Genomic DNA, 27,049 nt, shown 5'->3' on the forward strand with positions numbered 1-27,049 from the left:
TCTAAATCTATCAATATATTATAGCTCAATAAATTTTCACCATTTAATGTCATAGCTGGGATGATGGATTTTCTAATCAGGAGCTAAAGTTGCCAGAAATAAAAATTGTGCTGAATGTTTTGGTTGGGATTACTTTTTACTTGGCACTTAGCTGCTTTACATAAACCAAGCTAATTTCTTTCATAATTCAGACCTGTGCTTTGCACAGATATTTACTTGTACCTGTTCTCTCAATGTCTCTGAAAGCTATCTAGTACTAAATTAAACTAGAATTGGAAGTTTTCTTGATAAAAGGGTTTTTTTGCAATATTGCTATGATATGATGAAGGTATACATTTATCTTTTTGTAAACAAATAATATATATTAAAAATTGAAATTGTGAATGTGTTGACTTTGACACAGGTCCTGTTTAGAAATTCATGGTATATTCTTATGAATCCTAGACTTTCTGTTTGGGTATTTGTCTGCCATGGAGACAATTACGAGAAAAAGTAAATGAATAGACTTTAATTTTGGAGAAAGGAGTAAAAAACTCAATTATGTAATATATTAAGGGTGTGACTTTGATTACTTATGGGATTATAGTTCTTTCTAAGTTTGAAATACAACTGCCAAAAATGTGGTCATAAAATATGGTAAGTGGCACTTAAATTGTTAAATGGCAAAGCATGGATTACATAATAGTTATTTTGTTCTGTTCCAAAAACTGAACTTCAAAAAAGGTTAGAATCAAACTTATCTATCACTTTTGTCATTATGAATCCTTGCCTTTTTTTCATTGAGGTGTAATTGACATTATCCGTTGACTCTTTTTTTTTCTTCAATTTTATTTATTTATTTGCATGGGTTTTCTCTAATTGCGGCGAGTGGGGGCTACTCTTCGTTGCGGTGCGCGGGCTTCTCGTTGCAGTGGCTTCTCGTTGTGGAGCACGGGCTCTAGGTGCACCGGCTTCAGTAGTTGTGGCACACAGTCTCAGTACTTGTGGCTTGCAGGCTCAGTAGTTGTGGCGCACGGGCTTAGTTGCTCCGTGGCATGTGGGATCTTCCCGGACCAGGGCTTGAATCTGTGTCCCCTTCATTGGCAGGCAAATTCTTAACCGCTGTGCCACCAGGGATGTCCCTATCCCTTGACTCTTGATATTGCTTGCTTCTTATTTAGCTACTAAGATTTGTCAGTTTACCTCCTTAAATTCCCCATTTTTTTTTTTTTTTTTTTTGCGGTACGCGGGCCTCTCACTGCTGCGGCCCCTCCCGCTGCAGAGCACAGGCTCCGGACACGCAGGCCCAGCGGCCACAGCTCACGGGCCCAGCCACTCCACGGCACGTGGGATCCTCCGGACCGGGGCACGAACCCGCGTCCCCCGCATCGGCAGGCAGACTGTCAACGACTGCGCCACCAGGGAAGCCCTCCCCATGCACTTTTTTGAAAAATGGGTGGAGGGAGTTGGATGCTGAGTGGGGAGTGAAACTTATGCTTTTTACATATTCTTTTGTACTGAGGCTTAATTGTTTTTGTTTGTTTGTTTACTGGACGTTTTAGAGCGGTTTTAGATTCACAGCAAAATTGAGTAGAAAGGACAGAGATTTCCCATAAACCCTCTCAAATATGCATAGACCCCCCCCATTATCAATATCTCCCACAGAGTAGTACATTTGTCACAATTGATGAGCCTACATTGACACATTATCACCCAAAGTTCATAGTTTACATTAGGGTTCAGTTTTGGTGTTGTACATTGTATGGGTTTGGTCAAATGTATAATGACGTATAATCACTATAGTATCATATGGAGTAGTATTAAGGTTTTTTAATCAGCAGGTATTCCTTTTGTAGTTCTTTCTTTTTAAATGAAAAAGGGAGTGGGGAGGGGAGCGTATATTACTCCCTTTATACTTTATACGTTATACTATGATTGTAAAACTCATATGGTAGACATGATGTGCTGTAATATCTAAAGTTAATATGAATTTGCAGTCTGTCACAGTACCTACTGTTTTATTGTTTGTGGGAAAAAACTAGAGGAAATGAATGTTTCTGTTCTTCATGGATCTGTTGTCACATCTCTTTGTCATTCTGTACCCTGTCCCTCTGATGTTATTTACTCAAATCAATCTCTAATCCAGAGCCTTTTCTTAATCTCTGGTTCCTATTCTATAAACCTAATTGCCTGCTAGTTGAGGATGACCTGCAGATACCTCAAATACAGTATATATAAAAGTGAATTTGTGGGCTTCCCTGGTGGTGCAGTGGTTGAGAGTCCACCTGCCGATGCAGGGGATACGGGTTCGTGCCCCAGTCTGGGAGGATCCCACATGCCGTGGAGCGGCTGGGCCCGTGAGCCAGGGCCGCTGAGCCTGCGCGTCCGGAGCCTGTGCTCCGCAATGGGAGAGGCTACAACAGTGAGAGGCCCGCGTACCGCAAAAAAAAAAAAAAAAAAAGTGAATTCATATTTTGTCATCTATCTAATGTGCTGAAGCTGGAACCTGGTGTTATCTTTGACACTTTATTCATATACCCCTCATCTGAGCAATGCTATATTCTGTTGACTCTGCCTTTTTATTTACTTCTCTCAATTTCTACAACCACTGGAAATAGTGTGAAGAGTTAGGACCTAGAGGCAGATTATCTAGATTAGAATCCCAACTCCACCATTTATAGCTTCAGTTTCTTTAAAAACAGTTGTACAGTCCAGCAGTTGCACTGTTGAGCATTTATTCCAGAGAAATTGAAACTTACATTCACACAAAAACCTGTACCTGAATGTTCATAGCAGTTTTATTCCTAATAGTCAAAAACTGGAAACAACCCAAATGTTCTTCAACAGGTGAATGGTTAAACAAACTGGCATGTTTATACTGTGCAGCAATAAAAAGAATGAGTTATTGATACATGCAACAACTAGGATGGATCTGAAGTGAAAAAAGCCACTCTCAAAAGGTTACATACTGTATGATTTCCTCTATATAGCGCTCTTGAAATATCAAAATTATAGAGATGAAGAGCAGAGTAGTGTTTGCCAGGGGTTAAGGATCAGGGAGAAGGGAGTGGGTGGCTACAAGGGAGCCTCTCGGTGATAGAACAGTTCTGAATCTTGATTGTGATGGTAGTTACACATATCTACATCTGTTGTAAAATTGTATAGAACTACACACATACACAGACAAATGAGTGCTTGTAAAACTGATGATATCTGAGTAACCCTCTGTGGACTATACCAATGTCAGTTTCCTGATCTTGATATTTTATTATAGTTATGCAAGATGTTACGATTGGGGGAAACTGGGCAAAGGATACATGGGACCTCCTGGCACGTAGTTTGGGAACTTCTTATGAGTCTGTAATTATTTCGAAATAAAAAATTTTTTAAAAGGGTTGTATTAAGGATTAAATGAGCAAACACATATGAGGTTCTAGTTATAGTACTTGCTTGGTTCATCATAAATACATAATACCTCTACTATATATAAAATAGATAACCAACAAGAACCTACTGTATAGCATAGGGAACTCTACTCAATATCTTGTAATAACATATAATAGAAAAAAATCTGAAAAAGAATATATATATATGTATATATACACACACATATATAAACTGAATAACTTTGCTGTATACCTGAAACTAACACAACTTTGTAAATCAACTATATTTCAATAAAGATAAAAATTAAAAACATGTCACCAAGGTGACATTCTATTAAAACAAATAAAATAAATATATAATGCAAATAATAGTAGCAGCAGCAGCAGTAGTAATGATAGTCTAGCCTTCTAACCTCTTACTAAGCCTCTCACTAGGACTGTTCCAGCAGTATTCATATTGGTCACTCTGCCCTCATAGGTCTTTCCTCCCTGTGGTCCACTCTACAGTGTAACCAGAGTTCTCTTTCTAAAGTGCCTATTACATATTACTCACTTCATACGAAAATGTTTAACGGCTCCCCATTGTATTTTCATACATTAATTTCTTTTTTTCAATCGTAGTGGAAAGAAGCATTGGAGTCGGCATGGCTTCCAGGGTGCTATAACATATGAATTAAAGATAAAAACAGAAAAATCTCAAGCGAGTGTTCTCACCTTCAAGAAGCTGTTATTTTAAGTGTTATCTTAAAGTTTATTTGATATTGCTGCCTGAAACACTACCGCAAAATTAAATGACTCAGGACAAAAAGATTTATTGTAATTTTTCATGATTCTGTAGGTTGGCTAAATTGTTCCTTTATTGGTCTCACTTGGCTGTCTCATGTAGCTGAATCCACCTGGAGGGTTGACTGAGTTAAAAGGTCCAAGATGTCTGCACCCACATGTTTGCACATGGTGCTGGCTGTCCATTAAGGTGCTTCAGTTCTTAGTGTGGTTTCTCATCCTCTGGTAGGCTAGTCTGGCATCCTTACATGGCATTCTCAGGGTAGCATTCTAAAAAAGGTGAAGGTGGAAGCTGTAAGGCTGCAAGACCTCTTTGAGGATTAGGCTTTGAAACTATATAACAGCCCTTCCACCATATTCTGATGATCAAAGCAACTCACCAAGCTAGACCAAATTCAAGGGAGTGGAGAAATGGAAAAGGACCTTTGCTGCAGACAATTCAGGCTGCTATAATAAAGTACCATAGACTGGGTGGTTTAAACAACAGACCTCTATTTCTCACAGTTCTTGAACTTGGGAAGTCCAAGATCAAGGTGCCAGAAAATTTTGTGTCAACTAGGGACCCACTTTCTATTTCCGAGATGGCTACATTCTCATTGTGTTATAACATGTGAGAGTGCTCTCTGGGGATCTCTTTTATAAGGACACTAATCCCATTCATGAGAGCACTACCCTCATGACCTAATCACCTCCCAAAGGCCCCACCTCCTAATACCATCACACTGGGAGTTAGCATTTCAGTATATTTGGGGGAGACCCAAAAATTCAGTCTATAACAATAGTCCACAGAGAGATCAGATTATTTTCTGTTTTCTTAATGTAAGAATGAACAACAGTCCAAAAAATGACACAGTCACTATAAGAATTTAAAATTTTTTGCTGGGATCTATCAAATAAAAGTAAAAACACAAGTACCAAAGACATTAAATAGCAAGCCAAGAAGGACAGATTCAAAATCTTCATGAAGTAGAATAATGTGCATAATATGTGGGAGATTCAGCCTTATCTAACTGTTGTGCTACAGTAGTGTTTCCTGAAACCTTGAAGGAGGTTAATCTGTAGAAAGTTCACTGGGTTTTTATTTGAACAGGTTTTAAACAGCTGATTTAACATCTCCATTAAACTGTTTATTTTTCCTAACCTCTCATTTTCATATAATTTGGTTTTGGCCAGTCACAGTAAGCCACATTACTTTTCTAGAACATAACTCCCAAGTGTTGGCAAGAAATTATAGTACTGCATTATGAAATCTTGTCAGTGTACTGAACTATTATAAACACCCCTCTGTCTGAACTGTAATGGTGGTGCACCTTCACAGAGTAGATTCATTCTTTGGTCAGTCTTGCTTCCTACACTCCCCACCACCCCAATTTCAGTGTAATATCCTAAACACTTTATTCTTAGCATTAAATTGAAGCATAACTGAGATGGCTTGTTGTCATCTTAGACCATAAATTTGTTCCTGCAGTCTCTTTCTTACCTTACCAGGTGGGAATTGTGTTTGGCTGCTAGAAACAGAGATAAGAAATAACCGTTGCTTAAATAAGATAGTAGTTCATTTCTTTGTCTTGTAAAAACAAATTCAGAAGTAGTCTAAGACTGGTACGGCAACTCCATAGTCTTGTCAAGGACCCAGTCTCCTTCTCTCTTTCCTTTGCCATCCTTAGCATGTGGTTTCTATTCTGAAGATCACAGAATGGTTGCTGGATATCCAACTATCACATCCATGATCTAGGCAGAAGGAAGGAAGAAAAAAGGCAGAGGACAAAAGGGACATACCTTCCATCTTTTAAGAAAACTTTCTAGGGACTTCCCTGGAAGTCCAGTGGTTAGGACTCCATGCTTTCACTGCCGTGGGCCCGAGTTCAATCCCTGGTTGGGGAATTAAGATCCTGCAAGCCACATGTGGCTGACAAAAAAAAAAAGGAAAGAAGCCTTTCTAGAATTCCCTACACAGTATTTCCTCTGATCTCATTGACCAGAACTTAGTCATTTGGCCATACTTAGCTATAAGTGAGGGTCAGAAATGGCTTTAGCTGATTGTATAGACTAGATCATTGGGGGTGGAGGTGTGCTTCTCTATCGGGTGGGAACTAGTAGTCTTTACCATACTTGCCGCCTGTCTCCTCTGCTGAGTCTGCAGCTGACTGACTGCTTGTTGCTGTTAGGCCCTTCACTCAATAGTCATGAACTAAGTGCTAACTGTGCTAAGCCCTGTCCCAGGAACTGGGAATACAGATACATCTGAGATGTCCTCCCTGTCCTGGAGAAGTTATAGATCTTACAGTTTTCCTGCCCTACCCCCCCACCAAGCAGTCACATCTCTCTCTAGGTATCGGGCGTAGGTATTGTTGATTTCTTCTGGTCTTTGGCTTGCCTTTTCACTCTCAGTTTCTTTTGATGACAGGTTTGATACAGTCCAATTTATCATTGTTGTTGTTATGGTTATGGTTAGTACTTTTTGTGTTTGCTTAAAACATATTTGCCTGCTTCAAGGACACAAAGATGTTTTGCTATGGTTTTTTGTTTGTTTACTTTCACATTTAGAGCTGCATTCTATTTGGAATTTACTTTTGTTGAGTTGTGTAAAGTTAGAGATCATGATACACTCATTATTTTCTATAGGGATATCCAGTTGACCTGGCGTCTTTTATTTAAAAGAATGTCTTTTCCCAACTGCACTGCAATTTGCCTTTGTCATAAATAAAGTAGTCTTATTTGTGTGTGACTTTCTAGGCTCTATTTTTTCATTGGTAAGTTTTAGTTACTATACTTGTACAGTTAATTACTATGGCTTTATAACAGGTCTTAATATTTTACAGTATAGTCCTCCAATTTTTGTTGTTTTTCAAGGTTGCTTTGACTATTCTTGGCTCCTTGTAGTTCCCTAGGGATTTCAGAATCAGCTTGTCAATTTCTCTTTAAAAGGAGAAGAGTGGGATTTTGATTATGATAGCTTTGAAACTAGAAATCAATTGGGAGAGAATTGACATTTTTACTATGAGTCTCCAACCTGTGAACATGGTATGTCCTTCAATTTATTTAGACCCTTAAATTCTCTCAGTGTTTTCTTGTTTTCAGTGTAGTGGTCTTGCACATCTTTTGTTAGATTTCTTTCTTTTTTTAAAAAAATGCTGTTGGAAGTTGTGTTTTTATTTTCTTTAATTTATTTATTTGATTATTTTATTTACTTATTGTTTTTGGCTGTGTTGGGTCTTCGCTGCTGTGTGCGGTCTTTCCTCTGGTTACGGTGAGCGGCAGCCACTCTTCGTTGTGGTGCGTGGGCTTCTCATTGTGGTGGCTTCTCTTGTTGCAGAGCACGGGCTCTAGGCGCGTGGGCTTCAGTAGTTGTGGCGTGTGGGCTCAGTAGTTGTGGCTCGTGGGCTCTAGAGCACAGACTCAGTAGTTGTGGTGCATGGGCTCAGTTGTGCCACGGCATATGAGATCTTCCCAGACCAGGGCTGGAACCCGTGTCCCCTGCATTGGCAGGCGAATTGTTAACCACTGTGCCACCAGGGAAGCCCAAAGTTGTGTTTTTAAAAAACACTAGTTTACAGAAATATAATTGATTGTTATATATTAGCCTTTTATCCAGAAACCTGGATAAATTCACTTATTAATTCTAATAATTATTCTGTAGAATCTTCTGAATTTTCTTGGTACATATTCATATTGTCTATTAATAATAATATCATCTCTAAATAATGACCTTTTTTCTTTTCTGGTTATTCTTATATCTTTTTCTTGACTTGCTGTAGTAGCTAGGCCCTCCAGCACAGTGTTGAATAGAAATGGTGATAATGGTTATCTCTTTCTTCTTTTTTTTTTTGGTATCACTCCGCGACATGCGGGATATTAGTTCCCTGACCAGGGATCACACCCACGCCCCCTGCAGTGGAAGTGTGGAGTCTTAACCACTGGACCTCTAGTGGAGTCCCTCTTTCTTGTTTTCAACCTCAGAAAGTAAGTTTTCAATATTTTATCGTTGACTGTGACACTTGTACAACCTTGGTGTTGTTTCCTCCTTAACTGTTTGGAAAAATCCACTGGTGAAACCATCTGCACTTGAGATTTTCTTTATGGAAAGATTTTTAATGATAGATTACATTTGTTTAATATCCATGACGCTGTATGGATATTCTATATCTTTCAGTGTTGGTTATTTGTATTTTTCAAGAAATGTGTTCATTTCATGCTAAGTGTAACATTTATTGGCATAAAGTTTGTCATAACTTCTTGTCTTTTTTTTTTTTTTTTTTTTTGGTGGTACACGGGCCTCTCACTGTTGTGGCCTCTCCCGTTGCGGAGCACAGGCTCCGGACGCGCAGGCTCAGCAGCCATGGCTCACGGGCCCAGCTGCTCCGCCGCATGTGGGATCTTCCCAGACCGGGGCATGAACCCGTGTCCCCTGCATCGGAAGGCGGACTCTCAACCTCTGCGCCACCAGGGAAGCCCAACTTCTTGTCTTTTTGATGTCTAAAAATTTCATAGTAATTTGTGTTTTCTCTAATAAGTATTACTAGGGGTTTGTCAATTTTATTAATCTTTTCAAAAAACCAACTTTAAAAAATATTTTATAATTTATTTGGCTACGTCAGGTCTTAGTTGCGGCATGCGGGGTCTTTGTTGCGGCATGCAGAATCTTCTGTTGCGGTGCACGCAGACTTCTCTCTGGTTGCAGCGCTTAGGCTCTAGAGCGCACAGGCTTAGTTGCCCTGTGGCCTGTGGGATCTTAGTTCCTTGACCAGGGATCGAACCCACATCTACTACATTGGAAGGCGGATTCTTAACCATTGGACCACCAGGGACGTTCCAAAGAACCAACTTTTGACTTTGTTGATTTTTTCCCTTTATTGTGTGCTTGTTTTCTGTTTCACTCATTTGCTATCCTCTCTGACCTCTAGAGATAGATATCTGTCAATAGATAAAACCACTGATTTTTTTTTTCAGCCTCTCTGCTAATATAGACAATCTTAGCTTTGCAAGGTACCAGGTTAACTGAAACTCCTAAATGCATATAGGAACTATGTCTTTGCTTAATACATGCAAAGTAAGAACTTTCTACATATGAAATAAGGCTACAGCTACATCCCACAAGCTTTAATATATCTTTCTTAGCACTGAGTTAGGCATTTTTACTAACTTTGGTTGTTTTTTGGGGTTTTTTGGCTGTGCTGTGCAGCATGTGGGATCTTAGTTTCCTGACCAGGGATCAGATCTGTGCCCCCTGCATTGGGAGTGTGAAGTCTTAACCACTGGACTGCCAGGGAAGTCCCTAATTTTGGTTTTAATATCTTCTTTGACCCATAGATTATTTAGAAGTATAATTTAAAATTTCTAGGTAGTTGGGGTTTTTTTAGGTTTTTATTTATTAATTGTTGTTAATGATCTCTAGGTTACTTTGGTTGTGGTTAAAGAACATGAATGGCTCAGTTTTCCTGTCATTTACCCTGTTGGGTTTTCTTGTTTTGTTTTGGCTTTTTCCTCAATTGAGAGCCTAGTATCTGTATCCTTAGCCATGAAAGACTGTCAGAGACAGTCTTCCCAGCATAGCTCTCAAGTCTGCCTGCCTGCACTGCTTCAAAATCTGGTGATTGTCTTGGTGGTTCCAAATTCCCAAGGTACAAAAAGACAGTCTCCTTGGCACCAGCTGCCCCTTCCCAGAGTGTTACCAATTTCCTGTGTATCTTTCCAGAGACTAACAGAAAACTTGCTAGTCCTTTTCAAGTTTTTTCCCCACTGCAGAACTTCTCATGAAATAAAAATCCCATGCGATAGCCCAGTATATACGAGATGGTTGGAGTAGGAGCTCCTGACACATTTTCAGTTTGGAAAACATGGGAGACTTTACAATGATAATGTCGTTTAACTCCAAGAGAATATTATTGCAGTATTCTTTGTATTAAAAAATGTTTTGTCAATGGACATATTTTTAAATGCTAATTTTCTTTTTGTGTTTTAGCTTTTAAAGTTGTGATAAGTTTTTTTTTTTTTTTTTTTTTTTTGTGGTATGTGGGCCTCTCACTGTTGTGGCCTCTCCCGTTGCGGAGCACAGGCTCCGGACGCGCAGGCTCAGCGGCCGTGGCTCACAGGCCCAGCCGCTCCGCGGCATGTGGGATACTCCCAGACCGGGGCACGAACCCATGTCCCCCGCATCGGCAGGCGGACTCTCAACCACTGCGCCACCAGGGAAGCCCTGTGATAAGTTTTGAATCAAAGAAGTAGAGTATAATGTGGTCAGCAACTACATGATATTAGTTACTAATTTATGAGAAAAGTATACTTTTATCAATTTGAAAATAATTTTTAATATTTTTTGTGCCAAAAGTTCAAGTAATAGCATTTTCTATGTTCTTTCTCAAAATGATAAAATTTTCAGTCTGTGAAACTTATCCGAAATTATAATGTAGCCATTGATACTTATTTAAGCTTGGTTTTATAGTACATATTAAAATTTTAATGATCGTTGCATGTGTGTGTGTGTATGTGTGTGTGAGATCACTGTAATATGTTTCAAAAGTTGGATTCATAGAAGTTTTGGCTGGAAAGTACTTATTTTTGTAGATTTTTCAGGTGAGGCTCCAGAATATTTAACTTACTCGAAGTCTTTACAGATATTTAATGGTAAATTTGAAACTAAAACTCAGACTTCTTTTTTCCAAATCTAATGTCTTCTAAAATAGGTTTGATAATGGTACATAAGTATAGCCTAGTTATTATAGAAAACTTAAAAATAATCCCAATTATTTTAAAAATTAGATAAACTATATTATAAATGCCTTTTCAGAATTGTTCTTTCTCCTTTATATTACATTCTTGAGGATATTCTCTCTCACTATTTCACAGTTTTTCGTTTTCATTTTTTATAGAGTTGGAAAACATTTAAGTCTCAACAAATGAATTCCACACTTGAACTCTGCCGCATTCCTGTGCCACCTCCTCCATTGGAACACTGATCTTAAAACAGAGGTAAAATTATAGAATTTAACTTTTTAAAGGGTAAAGAATGAAGTTCCCATAGTTAGACATGTTAGAATTTTTGGTAATTTTTGGTGGGTAGCTTCTATATATTAAGCAGTTTTACCTAGGAGAATAGTCACATCTTAATTATTGCCTTTGAATTTTACTTTTGAAAGTGTTTCCTTTTTCATAGTTGTGACTTCTGGGCTTCCCTGGTGGCGCAGTGGTTGAGAGTCCGCCTGCCGATGCAGGGGACACGGGTTCGTGCCCCGGTCCGGGAAGATCCCACATGCTGCGGAGCGGCTGGGCCCGAGAGCCATGGCCGCTGAGCCTGTGCGTCCGGAGCCTGTGCTCCGCAGCGGGAGAGGCCACAGCAATGAGAGGCCCGCGTACTGCAAAAAAAAAAAAAAAAAAATAGTTGTGACTTTTAATTTTTTTGTTACCTAAATTTTACAGCTCTTGAATTACTGAGTTTACTCAGCATAATTGTATTATCTAGCTACATCTAGATCAGTGCTGATCATAGAATTTCTTTGATAACATCTGTATTCTACATCTGTGCTGTCCAATATGGGAGACACCAGCCACATGTAGCTACTAAGTGCTTGAAATGTGGCTAGTGCAACTAAGGAATTGATTTTTTTTTTGATACAATGTTAGTTGTTTTTTTTTTTTTTTTTTTCAGTTTTTTTGGCTGTGCCACACAGCTTATGGGATCTTAGTTCCCCAACCAGGGATTGAACCCAGGCCCCCTGCAGTGGAAACGCAGTCTTAACCACTGGCCCACCAGGGAATTACCAGGAATTGATTTTTAAATTTTGTTTTTCTTTTAATTAATTAAAACTAACTGGACAGTGCAGCTCTAGTTTTTTCCTTAGGGAATTTGGTATTTACAATACAGTAATAGCACATGTTAAGTGCTTTGTTTCTGACTTATACCTTGAAATATCTAGATAGTTGTTGGCCTAGTTTGAAAATTTTCAGTAACATAGCCATTATTTTTACTGTCATATGTTGCCCTGATAATTGTATAGGTTTGTTTATACAATAATTTTGGTCCATTAGAAACCCTTGAGAGCAGTTATAATTTTGCTCACTGATGTGTTAATTTATTTAATCTTTAAAAAAAAAAAACTTTGACATAGGTACTTATATTATCCCCATTTTATAAATGAGGGATTTGAGGCCACAGGTTAGGTAAGTAACTTTCCCAAGGAAACACAACTTGTAGGTCATTGAGGTGGAATTTGAACTCAGGCAGTCTAGAGCAAGAGCCTGTCCTCTTTAACCATTAGGCCATACTGCCTGTTATATCCTGTTTCTCTCTAAGTTGACAATTCCTAAAAAAATATATGTGCTGACTATCAGCTAAGACACAATTTCTACCAGTGTTGTTAGTGGAGAACTTACTGTACTTGTGCAAGTAGTGTGAGTTTGCTTCCTGGCAAGTAGTTATTGACCTCTTTCAGATCATGTTCCAGCACTTTATTATTTTTTTCATTATGTTTTATTCAGGGCTTGCTAATAAAGGTTGCCATTACCATGGTCACCAAAAAGATAATCATTTTCTGTGATATCTTCTTTATTTTGCTTCATACTCTGGAAGTGAGGCAATATGGGCCTGAATTGATCTGCATGCTAGAATATCAGCTTGACTTTTGCTTTTAAATACAGCTTTTAAACTAAAAATAGAACTACCATATGACCCAGCAATCCCACTACTGGGCATATACCCTGAGAAAACAGTAATTCAAAAAGAGTCGTGTACCACAATATTCATTGCAGCTCTATTTACAATAGCCAGGACATGGAAGCAACCTAAGTGTCCATCAACAGATGAATGGATAAAGAAGATGTGGCACATATATACAGTGGAATATTACTCAGCCATAAAAAGAAACGAAATTGAGTTATTTGTAGTGAGGTGGATGGACCTAGAGACTGTCATACAGAGTGAAGTAAGTCAGAAAGAAAAACAAATACTGTATGCTAACACATATATATGGAATCTAAAAAAAAAATGGTTCTGAAGAACCTAGGAGCAGGACAGGAATAAAGACGCAGACGTAGAGAATGGACTTGAGGACATAGGGAGGGGGAAGGGTAAGCTGGGGTGAAGTGAGAGAGTGGCATGGACTTATATATGCTAACAAATGTAAAATAGATAGCTAGCAGGAAGCACCCGCATAGCACAGGGAGATCAGCTCTGTGCTTTATGACCACCTAGAGGGGTGGGATAGGGAGGGTGGGAGGGAGACGCAAGTGGGAGGAGATATGGGGATATATGTATATGTATAGCTGATTCACTTTGTTTTAAAGCAGAAACTAACACACCACTGTAAAACAATTATACTCCAATAAAGATGTTAAAATAAATAAACAAATAAAATAAATAAATATAGCCTTTATACATCAGATGATGGGATGGGTGTAACACAGTAGAAGAAATGATTTTCAGAATTCCATATTGTCTGTTTAAATAGAAAGAGGGCTTGCAGTATGTTTATAACTGTGTTCATAGCTACTTCTAAATACTAAAAGATGCTGATTCTAGTTAGAAAACATATATTTAAAAAATTTCTCTGTAACTAGTACTGTTCTGTTTTCCAAATGAAGGTACTAAAATATATTTATAGGATTTTAGATTTAGAAGGTAATTTATCATTGTAGTGACCTGAAGCCCAAAGGGTTTAAGCGATTTGTCCAAGGTCATATAAGCTATGTGGTTCATTGATTCAATGAATATACATTAATTACCTGTCATATGTCTAGATACCATAATATACTTGTTAGCATTGAGTCCATAGTGAGCCCTCAAATGCTAGCAGAACAGAAAAGGACCCTGTTCTCATGGAATTTGTGACTTGATGGGAAAGATAGACAATAAATAATAAGGTTTAATATACAAGGTATAAAATCCAAAGCCCTAGGAAGGAAATGAACCATATTTGTTTGAATGGAAAATACTGGAGAAGGGAGAAAGGGCTCCTATTTAGATAAAGTCAAGAAAGGCCTGCTGAGATTAACAGGATTGGAAGGAGCCAGTTATTCAAATAGCAATTGTAGGACAGCATTCCAGGCTGGAACAGCCCACCCAGAATCCCTGGGGTGAAGGTGTGCATGAAGCTCTAGAGAAACTGAATTGAGAATATGGCCAGAACATAGGAAGCTGTGGTGGGGGAGAACTATGAGCTATAAGAAAGGGACCACGTTACATTTTTCAACCATAGATTTTATTTTATTTATTTTTTTAAAGTAAGGGTTTTAAAAAATTTTTATTTTAATTAATTAATTTATTTATTTATTTATTTTTGGCTGCCTTGGGTCTTCGTTGCTGCGCACGGGCTTTCTCTGGTTACAAGGAGTGGGGGCTACTCTCCGTTGCCGTGCTCGGACTTCTCATTGCAGTGGCTTCTCTTGTTGCGGAGCACGGGCTCTAGGCGCGCAGGCTACAGTTGTGGCACGTGGGCTCAGTAGTTGTGGCATGCAGGCTCAGTAGTTGTGCTGCACGGGCTTAGTTGCTTGGTAGCATGTGGGATCTTCCCGGACCAGGTCGAACCCGGGTCCCCTGCATTGGCAGGTGGATTCTTAACCACTGTGCCAGCAGGGAAGCCCAAGGATAATTTTTTAAAGTCATATGTGATTATATGGATATGCTTATGCTCTTATCCTTTAAACATTTTGTTTCATTTTAATAAAGGATTGTGTCTTACTTCCTACTTTAATTTGTTAATAAATTACTGTCTTAAAATTAGTATCATAAAATTGGGGAAATATGTTAGTGTTTTGGTTATAATTATCATTAACACCACTATGTTCTTCTATCTAAAGTTAATTAACTTGCAGTCATTTAAAAAATGGTATTGGTTGAAACTAAAGTGATTTGATGTGCCAAATTTGTGGTTATAGGAGAGATCCTACAGGAATTTAAAATAAGAAATTTAACCTGGATGTGATACTTTTTTTTTTTTTAACTGAAGGGTGGTCATCAGGATTACTTGGGAAACTTTTTCAAAATATATATTCTGGGCCCTATATCAGATAGGGATTCTGATGCAGAATATATCACATTTAAAAATTTTGTGTTTCTTTCAAAAAATAATGTTTGGTTTTCTTTTTTATTTTAAGAGCTGTGCTGATGTTTTTTGTAAAGAATTTGAAAAACTTTTTTGGTTAATTGTACTTGCTTTTTCTTATCCCTTTCTATAACATAGTCAACATTGAAAAAATCTTCTAATCCATTGTAGCTAGTAAAAAGATAACTTATTAGTTTATAAATTTTTCCTAAAACACAGAAATCTTAATTTAAGCCATTTTCAGTATTTTAAATATTTATCTAAAAACTTGTTCATTTTGATTTTTTAAGAAAGTGTTTATTTTTATGTGTGTAACAACAGCTAGTTTGAAATAATGAAAAAGAATCACAGTCGCAGCAGGAAAATATAAACTTTTAACCCTTGAACAACACTGGTTTGAACTGTGAAGATACATTTATACTCAGATTTCTTTTCAATAAATATCAATACATGCAGTGCTACACAATGCATGGTTGGTTGAATCTGCTGATAGGGAGGGCCAGCTCTGGGACTTGAGTATTGTTGGATTTTGGTATCTGCAATGGGTCTGGAACCAGTTGTCCATAGAAGATTATACTTAGGAATCAACTTAATTTGAACATGTTGACCTATATGAAGAAAACACAAAATTTATACAGACATATAAAAGATTTTTCTTAAAAAAATTTATTTGGCTACGCCGGGTCTTCATTGCAACACATAGGATCTTTTAGTTGCAGTATGTGGGATCTAGTTCCCTGATCAGGAATCAAACCCGGGCCCGCTGCATTGGGAGGGTGGACTCTTAACCACTGGACCACCAGGGAATTCCTAAAAGAAGATTTTTAATAAAGAGTAGTGCCATGCTTCTGTATTGGATAACTCAATTATGTGAAGATGTCACTTGAAATTAATTTGTAAATTTAATTCCAATAAGGATGGAGTATGGGAAAGAAACTTATCATTAGAAGTCTAATATTCAACTGGAAGAATAAGCAGGCAATAATAATAAAATACATTTTTAGGAAAAAGAATTATTATGGGACTTGTACTATTATAAAGTGCATTATAAAGCCACAGTAATTAAAATATTATAGTCCCGGTACCAAATTAATGGGAAAAGTAGCTCAGAAATAGTTCCAGATATACGTGGGACTGTTAGTATATGATAAAAATAGCATTTCAAGTTAGAAAAAAATGGACATGGAAACAAGGTATTAGGACAACTGAGAAAACAGTTTTTATTGGGAGAAAACATTGTTAGATCTTAATCTCATACTGCATTCTAAAATAACTTTCAGGTTGTTTAAAGAGTAAACTATAGATGTGGTTTTTAACTTTAGGAGATTCAAGCCTTTACTAAACAGGCAGAGTGATTTTTAAAGTACAGTAAAATATATTGTGGTATCTTTTTTGCCGTGTCTCTTTCAAATACATTACAGCATTTGTGTATTAAATTTTGAATGTTTTGGTAACGAGTACTCACTCGAATGTTCTGATACCGATTTTTGTTGTCCTAGTTTTAAAAGTCATATACATCATATTAACAAATGTAGAAAAATTGAGGTATTTATATTTAGATTTTTTTTAGATTTCAGTGCTAAGTTAACTTTATAAATAGAGCAGGAAGAAATTATTTTGTATATGTAACAATCATATGCTCTTTAAAATTATATGATGGATTATGGTCTTGAGAATTTATTTGTATTTGCATATGCTATTAAAAATATTTATATCCTGTGACCTTAAAAATTCAAATTCAAGTTTTAGAGTTTATACTACAGAAGATAACAATACAAATACATAAGTATGTACAAGGATGTGTATTGCAACATTTTTTTGTAATATAAGGAAGTTGAAAACAGATTTATTAGTAAGTAATTAAATAAATTATGGGATTATACTTATAATTAATTACACCCATTAAAAAGAATGAGCTTGAACTATAGGTCTTTCATATATTTTTGACAATTGAAAAAGCAATTATAGAATACTATGTACAATGAACACAACTATATTTAAACTGTATACACACACATATACATATATGCATATACATAAAACATATATGTGAAGAAAAATACATACCAGCTGGTTAACTCTGTTTATCTTTGTGGGTGGGGGAGGTAGTTAGGTTAAGTTCATTTTTTAATAGACATACACTATTTATAATAACTATTTTAAAATTATTTAATAATTGAATATCAATTATTCATATTTATAGCTAAGGATATTTGTAAAATTAGAGGTAATAGTTGGGGTACAGAGGAAGAATAGCTTTTTAAGTTTCCAGTAAATAAAAAGCAAAAATCAATCATTATTAAAATTCAGCAGTGGAAATAAAGGAGTTTTGTGGGTTTTTTTAAAGTTCCTATTTTGTTTATTTTGGAAGATAAGTCCTTTCTGTCACCACTAGAATGAAATTGTGGTTTTCTTCTTTACATGGTAGTATATTTATTGAAAGTATTTACCTCCTTTTCTGGAGTACTTCTCAAAGAGGACGTAAAATTCAGTCTATTTTTCCTCAGTCTTGTGGCCCGTGCTCCGCAACGGGAGAGGCCATGGCAGTGAGAGGCCCGCGTACCGCAAAAAAAAAAAAAAAGTAACCTATAATAATTCCTTGAATTAGTATCATCCAGTATTAAGTAATAAGTCATACAATAAGTCACGTTTAACCTTTTCCAATTGTGTTATGCTCTTTTTTATTGTTTGAATCAGAGTCCAAATAAGATTCATACTTTGGTTCTTGATTTTTTTTAACATATCTTTTAATCTGCTGTCTCTTTTTTCCTCTTGCAATTTATTTGAATAAACCCACCAGTCCATCTTAAGAGCATTTGCTACTTGAGAATAAGGGACATTTCTTACTCCTTTTTGTACTCCTTGCTTATATAATACTTGGTATAGTGCATTATATATGGATATTTAGGGAATGGGAGGGGTTTAGAAAATCTGATTTCTTTTTTTTATTTTTTTTTTTTATTTTTTTTTATTTATTTATTTATTTTTTTTTTTGCTGTACGCGGGCCTCTCACTGCTGTGGCCTCTCCCGTTGCGGAGCACAGGCTCCGGACACACAGGCTCCGCGGCCATGGCTCGCGGGCCCAGCCGCTCCGCGGCATGTGGGATCTTCCGGGATCGGGGCACGAACCCGTGTCCCCTGCATCGGCAGGCGGACTCTCAACCACTGCGCCACCAGGGAAGCCCTGATTTCTTTTTTTTAGATAGAAATTTATTATGGAATATGACACATATTGTCTTTTTGATAAATATGTCTTTTTAATAAAGGAACTTTCATTTTAGTTGCTCTGGAGACATTTCCCTCCCTGCGCAAAAAATTCCTTTTTTCTTTTGGTTACCTTTTGAGCCTTAAATTTAAAACCAAAAACCTTCTGTTGTTTGTCTCACTTAAAAAATAATACATACCAATTTTTATTTTTTTTTATAATTCAAAGTTACATAATTAGAATATCCTCAGTAATCCTTCCCTCAGAGGCCAACACTTAATAGTTTAGTATATATATTTTTCCTCCCAGCTTTTTCACATTTATATAATTTTTAGTGGAATTATTATAGCTTATATACTGTTGTACAACTTGCTTTTTCTATCTGGCCGTTTTTCCATTTTAGAAAACATATAAATCTACCTCCTTCAAAGACCTTATTTCATATAATATATATATATGTTTATAATCAGTTTGCTGTACATATAACCCTTGATTTCTAATTTTTTTACCTTTGTAAAAATCTGTCCCAGTGTTCTATTATGTATAACTTTTTCCAGTTGTATGTGCCAGTTGTATATTTAGTAAAAGTTCTAGGCATAGACTGTGCATTTGTCTTGGGTAATGTGCAGTTTAATTTTACTTAGTAAACTTGTTTTTGCTACTTTGGAGTATAATTGGAAAATAGGAAAGCATTAGGAAAATAGATTTCAAATGTATCATTAAAAATAGAACTTATTTCTTATAAACAGTTCTGTTTTAATTGAACACTAGTCTAAAAGTAAGCTTCCTTATCTAAAATATACACTAGATGAGTTTCTCTTTTAGTGAAAGGCACACATCATTTACCTTTGATAGTTTCTGTAAGTAACACTGTCCTCAAGTTCAGTGCCTTTTTCTTTCAGAGAGAAAAGAGGAATAGAAGGTAGAAGAAGATGCTGGGATCTGAACGTGGCGTTGTGGAAGAATGGTTATCAGAATTCAAGGTAAATTGGATTGAGGATAAGAATGTGTCATATGATTCTATATATCAGTAATTCAGTTATACATTTTCATGGAAAAACTGAAACAAAAGTTATGAAGTAGGAATGGCAAAATATGAAGTAACATGTTTCTGTAGCTGCACCTCTTTAAAAAGGCACTAATGTGAATAATGGCTAGAAGGTAACGTAAAAATGAAGCTAGTAAACTTGTTTTTGCTACTTTGGAGTATAATTGATATGGATTGATATCAATGGATTGATAAGGTGATATATAAATTTTAAGATATATTCAATAAAAGAGGGGAAGCATCCAAGCTTTAATAAGGCACAGGAATGAGATTTGTGCCTTATATTTTTATTTCCTGTGATTAAAAAAATCACTCATTAATTTTATTGAAAACTATATAATTTATAAACACTATGAAAATAAGTGTTTTGTGAACATAAAATACAAGAATTGAAATATATCCCACACTCAGGGACATCCCTGGCGGTCCAGTGGTTAAGGCTTCGCCTTCCAGTGCAGGGGGTGTGGGTTTGATCCCTGGTCGGGGAGCTAAGATCCCACATGCCTCGCGGCCAAAAAACCAAAATGCAAAACTGAAGCAGTATTGTACCAAATTCAATAAAAAGACTTTAAAAAAATGTACACCTCATTAAAAACAAAAGAATATATTGCACACTAATTTTTTAGACTAGATTATAAGGTGACTCATTTCAGCAAATCTTTTTTTTTTTTTTTTTTTTACACAATTTTTTTTTTATTAGTTTCTGCTTTATAACAAAGTGAATCAGTCATACACATACATCTGTTCCCACATCCCTTCCCTCATGCATCTCCCTCCCTCCCACCCTCCCCATCCCACCCCTCCAGGCGGTCACAAATTTCAGCAAATCTTGGTGTAATGTGTGATTTATAATCATTTCTCATTGTTGAGTAGTTAGAAGAATTGTATAACATCCTAACTAATTTGTTTTATTAACTCTCATGGTTATTATATTAATTATTTTTACTTTTCTTAGTTGACTCAATTATAAATCTTTTCAAGAGGAACTCATATAAAATAAAGTTTCTAACTTCTCAAATATTAAGTTCACTTTTGGTTTCCTTTGATGTTTTCTTTTAGGCATTACCTGACACTCAGATCACCAATTATGCAGCAACTTTACATCGGAAAAAAACACTGGTACCAGCCCTGTATAAAGTTATTCAAGATTCAAATAATGAGGTAGGAGAGTTTATAAGAAAAGTAATTTTAATGTAGTACATAATGAAATATGTGCACTAAAACACATACATGTAAGTTTTGCAGTTTTCCTTCTTTTTTTAAAATCCTTCCAGTGGGACTGGAAAACTTTCTTTCTGCTATTTTTCATTCTGATAGTTGCTTTGGCTTTCCCCATGACCTCCCTCTCCATATTTTTAAATGTTTTGATTAAATTTGTTCCTGTTGAGGACAGTATGTTTTGATTCTTGATTTGAGTGACCACCATCTCAGTAGATTATTTATTTAATTTGAAACTTTTCTCTGTTTCCTGTTTTGGAATGTTTCCTTTCCTGGAGTCCAGATTTTAACCATATACTGATTGAGATTTATTAATTTTAAGTATTGTTTGCAGTCCTTTTATTGACAGTAAAGAACTATGTGTAATCACTCTAATTAGTGAATTCAGTCAAACTGGTAACATGAAATGATGCTGCTGTAAGTTTAGCTTGAAAATGATCAGAGAAAGCCTAAATAGTCAGGATCAGTAAACTTAGAATAACAGTTTCCTATTATTTAGCCTGTGCTAGAAGGGAAAAAAAAGTGCAGCTATTGGCTCTATGTGTTAACTTACGCAAAATACACACATTATCTTTCCATTAACACAGTAGTATGACATACAGTTTTATCACCACTGGATTCGTGTATGCTTTAAAATGAAATGAAAGGAACACACAGGAAAGTAGCTTCTTATCTTCCCAGATACAGCCTCCAAGAGTGCCTCTGCTGTGTACTGGAGTGAGTTTGAAGAAGTTCAGGTAATCATCTTCTAACCAGCAGCTTAACTTAAAGTGCATCTTCATTTTTGTACTATCACTAAAAGCTTGCTTATTGACCTCTTTCTTTCCTATCTCCTAAACTTGGATTGGCTCTCAGTTGGGCTTGCATCTGTTGCTATTTGTAGCAGCAACCGCAGGATTCATTTGCTTCTTTTTCTCTTGCTATGTATTTTTGAATGTTTTATAACTTAGGTATGGTAATGGACATATATGCATATCCTTCTTGGTCAGGAGTTTTCAAAATTCTGTGTGAATATGAATGTATGTATCCCTTGTTTTGCACTGTCTTAACATTAAGCTTTGCTTATTAAAATGCATTTGTTTTATGCTTTCTCTTTAAATTGTAAGCTCTTCATGGGCAGTGGTCGTATATTCTATATCTGTTAACATATATATCTGTTAATTCCCTAGAATCCAGTATTTTATCATGTGCATAATGAACACTTAATAAATATTGATTAGAAGAATAGTGAAATACATGGAATTCTCTGTCAGTCCACTGGTTGGAACTCCACGATTTCACTGCCAAGGGCACGGGTTCGGTCTCTGGTTGGGGAAGTGAGATCCTGCAAGCCACGCGGCCAAAAAAAAAAAAAAGAATCACCAGGGGAAAAAAAAGAATAGTAAAATACAAAATGAGATTCTAAAATGCTGTCATTTTCATTAGGACTCACAAGTATGTAAAATATATTGGCTTCCTTTTTTTCTTTTATGCTTTGGAAGCTGTGATATTGATATTATAAGAATTAACTCACTTTATATTGTCATACTTCATAATACTAATGTGTGAGACTTTGTCAAGGCTAGAAATAGAAAAATTACAACTTGCGAGACTCAAGCTTAAGACCCAGCAGTCATTATAATCAACCAGTTACTAGAACAGGTCTGTCTGTCCATCCTTTCTCCTGTCAGGTCATAAGATTCTAACCATGCATTCATACTTCAGAAAAACAGAGTGTTAAGTTCCGTAGAATCTCAAAGCAATTCTGGACTTCAGTTCTAGAAGGAGAACCCTTTTAGTCCTGATTTTGTTATATTCTGAAACATAAATGTATTATTTACTTAATAAGAAACAAATTTGCCTTAAATACCATGAAAGTTCTTAAGAAAGTATATTTCCTAGAAGTTCTTTTTTTGTTGTTTTGTTTTGTTTTGTTTTTTGGCCGTGCCACGTTGCACGGCTTGGGAGATCTTAGTTCCCCAACCCAGGATCGAACTTGGGCTACGGCAGTGAAAGCGCTGAGTCCTAACCACTGGACCGCAAGGGAATTCCCAAAGAAGTTTAATATTACATATCATGGCCAACCTGTACTACAGCTCAAGTTTTAATCTCTAGACCAACATGTTGCTTTATTTTTCTCCTTTCCCTCCTTCCAGATCCCTTAGTCACTCTAGCATTTCTTCCACTTCAAGGAGACCATTAACCCTATTGCTTTTTTACATTTGATTGTCCTTTTGCCTCCCTTCAAATGTCTCACTTCCTTCAAATGTCTCACTTGCCTCTTTTCTTAGCTAAATTTTCTTGATCCATCATTACAGTCATTCCCTTGCAAACATTCTGAGCTCCTTTGCCTCTCATTCCCTTAGGTCATATTCTTTGGGCAAAATCTCAACACTGGATAAAACCCAGCCATCCACTTCATGCCTGTACCTGAGCGGCTGAACATACCTGGAAAAAACACAATTTTGTTGACTTTTTCCATTTAAATGCAGGACTAAAAATCATAAATGAGCACATAATACTTCATTGGTACACTGTCCCAGTGTTCATTTTATACCTTCTCTTTCCTCACACTTACTGCCCTTCCTCCTCATTTTCAGTTTGCCTTCTGTGTCATTATAAAAGAAGAAAATAGTTGGAAACTCTATTCTCCCATTCAAATCTACCACTCTACCAGCATCTCTACCCGCACTCTCCTGCCGTTTCTGCTGTTCGATGGATGAAGTATCTCAGGTTGTATCAAAGGCCATCTCTTCCACTTAGGCCTGGATCCCATCTTCTCTAACTACCTCAAAGATTGCTACTGCAGTTATCCCCTCCCTTTCCTCTGTCACTGATTTCTTTTTTCTTAAAACAGCAGTGTTGTTTTTTAAAATTAAGTTATTTTATTTATTTATTTTTGGCTACGTTGGGTCTTCATTGCTGCGTGAGGGCTTTCTCTAGTTGTGGCGAGCAGGGGCTACTCTTTATTGTTGTGCACAGGCTTCTCATTGCGGTGGCTTCTCTTGTTGTGGAGCATGGGCTCTAGGCGTGCGGGCTTCAGTAGTTGTGGCACGCAGGCTCAGTAGTTGTGGCTCACAGGCTCTAGAGTGCAGGCTCAGTAGTTGTGACCCCCAGGCTTAGCTGCTCTGTGGCACGTGGGATCTTCCTGGACCAGGGCTCGAACCCATGTCCTCTGCATTGGCAGGTGGATTCTTAACCACTGTGCCACCAGGGAAGTCCCTGTCACTGATTTTTTTTTTCCTTTCTGATGAGAGGAATATGATAAACAACCATATTCTATTGTTTTAAAAACCTTCTTTGATTTGCCTCCTATTTTATTATCTACCCCATTTTTCTGTCCTTCTTCCCAATGAACTTTATAAAGTATTGCTTATTCATAGTCTCTGTCTACTTGTGCCCATTTCCTCACCTCATATTTTTTCTTTAACCCACTCATATTTGGGTTCAGTCTCCATTATTCCACCCAAACTGCTCTCAATGCGTCATCATGTGGCATGCCTCTTAGTAATTATCATGTCAAAACTATTTGCTAAGTTTGGGGAAGGTGTAAATTATTCTTAAGCTTTTATTTAACGAGAAGATAATGATTTTTAACACCTTTTGCTGTGGGTGATAGCACCATTTAGGGGAGGTCACTTCTGATACTGAGAAATTGAGAACACGATGGCATGATAACATATGCTTAGAATTAAAGATTTTAACAGAGCACATTGGCAAGTTTTTAACAGTCTTATTTTGCAGTTGAGTTGATGAAAATTTACTGGATTGCCAGCCACTCCTCCCTCCTTTTAAAAAAAAAGCAGAGTAATAATTTTGGTAACTCTGTATTTCTTTGCAATGCTTATTAAAATATAGTCTCTACATGCCAATGTACTTGCTGCTGAGGAAGGAAAATAAGGTCTTTATGACATAGACAAACTGTAATTGTACCATGGCCAGTGAAATTTAGAGAAGGCAATTTTAGAGTCTTCTACTAAAGAGGAAAGTAGATTTGAAACGTGGACATATATTTTTAAAACATAAATTTATGAGAGAAACAATGTTTAATTGTCCTAAGGAGCTGAATATTGTTGTCAGTACTTTACAAAGTTGCCAGCAGTTGACCATTTTCAAAAGTTTATTACTTCGTTATTAGCACTACATGGACTACACTATTTGTAATTAAACAACGCTCACCTCCTCCTCCACTTCCATCCTGGTATAAGAAATGCGGTATAGTGATAACATCAGCTTGGTGTCAGAAGATCTGAATTCTGGTGTCTTTCTCCACTACTAATTTCTGTAACCTTGGGCAAATTGTCTGACTGGTCTAGACTTCAGTGTAAGGGGAGACTTGGAATGTTTTTTAATATTTTAAATCCTATGAGAGTGATTTCATATAAAGAGCTTAGTAGTTACTAGACTAGGTGTGTAAATTTTTTTAGCTTTAGAGTTGTTAAGAGCTAAGCTTAAGTCATCTAAGTATATTAACTGTACAAGCAACATAGGATTTGTTGACTTTTAATTTACAGTTTTGAAAGTAATGACTTTATTCTGGAGTGTTAGATTATTATAGACATATATAACTACATTCAAGCAGATATACAAGTGTATATATATATTATTGTAATCATTCAGAATAGAAGTAAGCATATAAATTACTGAATCGTTCTTTTTTTTAAAAGCTAGTGTTACACTATTATATATAAAGTAGATAACTAATAAAGACCTACTGAATAGCACAGGGAACTCTACTCAATACTCTGTAATGACCTATATGGAAAAGAATCTAAAAAGAGTGATTATATGTATATGTATAACTGATTCACTGTGTTGTACACCTGAAATTAACACAACACTGTAAATCAACTATACTCCAATAAAAATTTTTAAAAAACAAAACAAAAAAAAGCTAGTGTTAAATTTTTTTATAGTTTCCTCTCAGTGTTTTATCTGCATTTTAAAATCATAGCCAGTTTTGTGTAGTCTGCAGTTATTCTAACAAAACCAGTCTAAATTAGCAGTACAAGTTTAGGGGAAAAGGGGAGGGTTGTTTAAACTGCTCATTTTCTTCAGTTTTTAAGATTATGAATTTCCTTATAAGTCATATTGTATGATATCATATGAAAAATTATCCAGTTAAAAATTGGAAAAGCTATTTCTGTATACTTCCTCCTTTTCAAAATCTTTCCAATAAATATAATTAGTAGAATTTGTCAGTCTTAAAACATAGAAGTAACCTGTTTTACTTGTATGTATTTAAAATATTAACTAGCATTTTGGATGTCCAAATATTATGTATTGCCAAGTCCCTTTATCTACTGAGTGGTATATAATTTGTTTAAATCATAGTCTTAAGTTGAGATTTAAAGTTTATTTCCAACAAGATTATTTGAAATTATTTTCTTCCAATAGAAACTTTTAAAAATGGAGGATAGTAAGGGTTGGTAATAACAGAAAAGGAAACTCAATATAAAGTAGTACATTGGTTAAAGAACTAATTATCTAATAAGTTTAATAGTACAGTGTATTGAAAGATATGTTGTTATTATCTGGGCACAAAGTACTTCTTGCAGTTACTGGATTGGTCAGTTTAATGTGTAGTCTCTGAGTATAAATAGAGATTGAGGTTTTGGTTGCATTGATTCAGAATAAGCAAAAATTAATGTTGAGAATTTATTTTAAAAATATTATACAAGTATACGTGCCTAAAAAAAAATTACAGTTACAGCCAAAAGAATGGAAATAACTGATGCACTTTATTTTCTTCTTAGCTCCTGGAGCCTGTCTGCCACCAGCTGTTTGAGCTCTACCGTAGCTCTGAAGTTCGACTTAAGAGGTTCACACTGCAGTTCTTGCCAGAATTGATGTGGGTTTATTTACGGCTTACAGTTAGCCGAGACAGACAGAGTAATGGTTGCATTGAAGCACTACTTTTAGGAATTTACAATTTGGTAAGTGGAAAATGATAGTTTGGGAAATTTTAAGTATTTTTTAAAGTCCTCTGAAGTAATACTTGAAGAGTATTTAGAGGAAAATAAATTTAAATGTCTCTTGAATAACTTATTTGAATTAATTAAATTGAGTACAGAGGTGTTTAATAAGTAATTGCTGGTAATGCATTTTATAAAGTAGGTGAAACTATTATAATTGATAGCATTACTAATATTTTATGGCTTATTTTTCTAATTATTTTATTTGGCTAATATTTATGAATGCCTTGCATTTAATTTTTTTAAATTTATTTTTAATCATTTGATAAAACATTATGTATTTGATACATTATTTATGAAACTTTTTTCTTCTAAGGAATTCTTAAGTACTTTAAATGTTATTATTCTGTTGTTTTTTTTTTCTTCCTCATGGTGCCCAGTTTAGAACATTGGTATTGAAATTCCTGCCCTTTGAATTCTTATATTCTGTGTATTCACT

At 36.0% G+C, this 27,049-nt stretch overlaps 1 protein-coding gene across 6 annotated transcripts in view; it reads left to right on the top strand.

The window, feature by feature from the left end:
* Positions 1-27,049, top strand: part of HYCC2 (hyccin PI4KA lipid kinase complex subunit 2) — a 69,382-nt gene that overhangs the window by 3,203 nt on the left and 39,130 nt on the right. For 4 of the 6 annotated variants that reach the window (XM_082630235.1, XM_082630233.1, XM_082630237.1 and 1 more), the window contains 4 exons: positions 11,018-11,117; positions 19,293-19,373; positions 20,498-20,599; positions 26,392-26,571. In XM_082630235.1, coding sequence (XP_082486361.1) covers positions 19,323-19,373; positions 20,498-20,599; positions 26,392-26,571 — 333 coding nt within the window. In that variant the 5' untranslated portion in view covers positions 11,018-11,117; positions 19,293-19,322. Of the gene's footprint in view, positions 1-8,007; positions 8,112-11,017; positions 11,118-19,292; positions 19,374-20,497; positions 20,600-21,341; positions 21,394-26,391; positions 26,572-27,049 lie in introns of those variants that run through there. The other 2 variants (XM_082630234.1, XM_082630238.1) reach the window with 2 other exon arrangements.

This window comes from Mesoplodon mirus (genome assembly GCF_964341445.2).
Source record: "Mesoplodon mirus genome assembly, chromosome: 8".
Lineage (NCBI taxonomy): Eukaryota > Metazoa > Chordata > Mammalia > Artiodactyla > Ziphiidae > Mesoplodon > Mesoplodon mirus.